Source organism: Elephantulus edwardii, unplaced genomic scaffold (assembly GCF_000299155.1).
Source record: "Elephantulus edwardii isolate Elephantulus edwardi_28Jun2011 unplaced genomic scaffold, EleEdw1.0 scaffold00314, whole genome shotgun sequence".
In the NCBI taxonomy this organism is placed as follows: Eukaryota; Metazoa; Chordata; class Mammalia; order Macroscelidea; family Macroscelididae; genus Elephantulus; species Elephantulus edwardii.
The window spans coordinates 1424728-1428635 of record NW_006400064.1 but is presented as its reverse complement, the minus strand read 5'-3'; the positions used below and the strand labels follow the sequence as shown (position 1 = coordinate 1428635).

Below are 3908 nucleotides of genomic sequence, written 5' to 3'. Positions count from 1 at the left end.
GTTAGAGAAAATAGTGCAACAATGAATGAATGAAAACCCAAAATCTCTGTAAATGTTCATTAAAAATAATAAAATTTAATAATAATTAAAAAAAAATCTGGGAAGGATGTACACCAGGGATGTGTCCTATCTCCATACCTTTTCAGTCTCTATGCCGAACATATAATTCCGGAGGCTGGTCTCTATAAGGATAAATATGGGTTCAGGATTGGAGGAAGACTCATCAAACACCTTGCTTGCTGAAACTGAGGAGGACCCAAAGCACTTGCTTCAATATGGATTGAAGCTCAACATAAAAATCCAAAGATTCTCTAGGGAGCTCTTGTGGCCTAGTGGCAAGAAGCTGCACTGCAACCCCAGAGGAACACGGTTCAAATCCAACAGATGCTCTGCTGCAGAAGGAGGGACAATCTCCTCCTGTACCAGTGAGATCCAATTTGACGGTACACTCACAAAATAATAATAATTATTATTAATATTGTTATTATGATTTAAAAAACCCCCAAAAATTCTCACCACTGGCCCAATTAGCAGCATCATTATAGATATTAAAGAAATTGAGATTGTTAACAGTTTAGTTTGCTTGACTCCACAATTAACACTCTTGGTACCAGTAGCCAAAAAATCAACAATGAATTGCATTGGGAAAGTCTGCTATCAGGGACCTCTCCAGAGTACTGAAGAGCAACGATGTCAGTCTAGCCTGATCCAAGCCATTGTCTTTGAAATTACTTGCTATGTGTCAGAAAGCTGGACAATGACTAGGGATGATAAAAGGAGAATTGATGCCTTTGAGCTGTGGTGCTGGAGAATAGCATTGACTATACCGTGGACTGTTAGAACAAACAGGTTCGTCCTGTCCTGGAGTGGGTTAAACCAGGCTGATCCTTGGAGGCAAGGATTCTGAAGCTCTGTCTGACATACTTTGGGCATGTTGCAAGGAGGGACCAGTCCTTGTAGAGAGACATCATGCTTGAGAGGGTGGAGGAACTGCGCAGGAGGGGATGACCCTTAATGAGATGGATTAACTCAATGATTGTATTAATGGGGGTATTAGTGACTGTATTAATTCGAGATGGTGAGGTTAGAACAGGGTTTAGTAGTGTACATAGGGTCGCTATGAGTAGTAGGCAACTTGACGGCACATAGCAACAACAAACCAAATATAATAACTGCTATTGAAAACTAAATGAAATCAGAAACTCAAACATACCAATACATCTACACACCAATGTTTATAGCAATATTATTTACAATAGTGGAAACAATGCAAATGTCTGTCAACAGATGAATGGATAAATAAAATACAAGATGGGAATTTAGCAGTGGTAAGGACTGAAGAAATAAAGAATGATGCAATTCTTCAGATCAGTATGCTGAATGAAATAAGCTAGACATGGAAAGACAAATATTCCTTCCCCAGGTGTTAGCCCCACGGCAGCAGGCATACTTCTAGTGGTTTGGATTCACAACTGACATTGGGGAAAAGGCGTGATTTCCTATGGACTTTATAACCTTAGAGACCCACAACTATGAGTCGGTTCTGACTTGAAGGTAAAGAGGACAGGAATGAAGGCGTGTGTCTGAATTATTCACCATTAGTGTGCAGTATTAGCAGACACCCTCTCTTAAGAGATGAGGAAGGCCTTGTCCAGGACAGGACAGCTTCTCTACTCTCCTGTTGCATCCCACAAGCACCAAGGGGAGGAGAAGTAGGGTTGAGCAAACCACTCTGCCTCTTCCCCTCTGTATCTACTGAGAGGGCAGGGCAGGCCTAACAGGTCAAAATCGCCTCTCCTCAACAGGTATTATGGTGGAACGGAGTTCATAGATGAACTGGAGCTTCTGTGCCAGAAAAGGGCGCTGCAGGTCTATAACCTGGACCCCCAGTGCTGGGGCGTCAATGTCCAGCCCTACTCGGGTAAGTGCTTATTCTGATCTACCTCCAGGGCTGACAGCCACCAGGGATCTGGGCATAAGCAAAGGTGATACCACACTAGACTCTCTGCTGGTGGGCTCAGCCCTCCATCCATGTGCTTCCAGCTGCACTATCCCCTCTGCAGCAGTCTTTCTCCATGTCCTACCCCCAGACTCCCTCCATCACCATCCCCCACACACTCATGGACTTAGGGCAGGGGACTCTCCAAGGACTCAGAGAACACTTCCTCAGGAGTCCATATGAGAAACTGGGCCTGTCCTTGGCTGTCCCCAGGCCTGGGCAGGACTTCAGGAGGGGAAGGACTGCCCAGCTCACTTCTTCCAGGTTCTCCTGCCAACTTTGCTGTGTATACGGCCCTAGTGGAGCCCCATGGACGCATCATGGGCCTGGACCTGCCTGATGGGGGTCACCTGACCCATGGCTTCATGACTGAAAAGAAGAAGGTCTCAGCCACATCCATCTTTTTTGAGTCCATGCCCTATAAGGTCAGTGTGCATGTTGCTCTCAGACACAAGTGGTTGCTCTCAGGCACAAGTGTTTCCTCGGAACACACCCTCATCTGTGTGGTGTCGCTCCTGGTGTTTTCTCAGGTCACACCTGCATCTGTGGCATCATCTGGGCACCGTATTTCCTCTGTGAGGCAGTGTAGGAAGGCCCCAAGGCTGCTGTTTCTCTTTGCCTTGCTCTGAATAAGAAGATCTTCTGGGACTCTATGAGTAGCAGCTGACATGCAGAGGGAAGAGGGCTCCTTGAAGTAACCATAGGGTTTAGCTAAAGTGGGAATGGCAGCTATCTCAGAACAAGTGTGGCCACAGCCAAGATCATAGCCCCAGCCACCACATCAGCCAGAGCTGGAGGCCTGCTGCTGCCCTCCTCAGGATCCTAGTAGGCCAGCAGCTACAAGAGCAGCAGGATCTCTGGCTCCAATGCCAATACAAGCACCCTGGGCATCCACCACAACCTCCATCGCCCCAGGAGGGAAGAGTGGAGCAACATGACTCCTCTTCACCACCTCTGCCTGCCTTCCTGCCATGGTCATAGCCTGCAGTGGTCACTGTCTGCAGTGGCCAGTACCGAGAGTGATCAGCACTTATTGTGGTCACGGCCTGCAGTGGTTAGCACCTATTGTGGTCACTGCTGCAGTGGTCAGTGCCTATAGTAGTCACTGTAGTGGCCAGTGCATATAGTGGTCACTGCCTGCAATGGTCACTACCTATAGTGGTCACTGCCTGCAGTGCTCAGTGTCTATAACCGTCACAGCCCAGGCCCCTCCTCTCTTGCTGTTCGTACTGCCCAAGCCTACCCCCCGCACCCCGCTCCCATACCATATCATTAGTGTGATGAGTATGTGAGCAGTTCCCAAGTGGTACAGATGGTTGAGCAGCCAGCTGGCAGTTTGAACCTGCCCAGAGGCATCTGGGGGACAGGCTTTTTTTGCTTTCAGAAGACCACAGCCTAGATCCCTCCAGAGTGCAGTTGCTCTGCACACAAGTCACCATGAGTCAGAAATGACTGCCATAAACAACAGCTGTGCACACCAGTGTTCAAGGCTGCCCAGGGCCCTGCCTGGAGAAACCATGCCGTTTTACAGTGTGTGATAGATGATGAGGACTGTTGGAGCATGGTCATTACCTGAACAGTTCGCATGACAGGCAGAAAGGAGACTTTTGCCTATCTCGTTGTCTAGTCAGTGATTCTGCACCAAATCCTTGGCAGTCATTATTGTCCAATGTATGTGGCTCACACTTTTCAGTGAATAGTGACAGTATGTTTAACTGTCGTGTTCTGGTGTTGGCTTTGCTGCGTTCTGCTGATCATCTGAGTTTTGCTTAGCCACTATCTTGATTCTTTTTTTTTAAAATATTTATTTTATTTTATTATTTTTGTGTGAGTGTACCGTCAAATCAGATCTGACTGGTACAGGAGGAGATTGTCCCTCCTTCCCCGGCAGAGCATCTGGCGGATTCGA

The 3908-nt window shown here is 47.3% G+C and overlaps 1 protein-coding gene across 1 annotated transcript in view; it reads left to right on the top strand.

The window, feature by feature from the left end:
• Positions 1–3908, top strand: part of SHMT1 (serine hydroxymethyltransferase 1 (soluble)) — a 59297-nt gene that overhangs the window by 2845 nt on the left and 52544 nt on the right. The window contains exons 3-4 of the mRNA XM_006901205.1: positions 1806–1921; positions 2264–2424. Of these exons, the coding sequence (XP_006901267.1) occupies positions 1806–1921; positions 2264–2424 (277 nt within the window). The remainder of the gene's footprint in view (positions 1–1805; positions 1922–2263; positions 2425–3908) is intronic.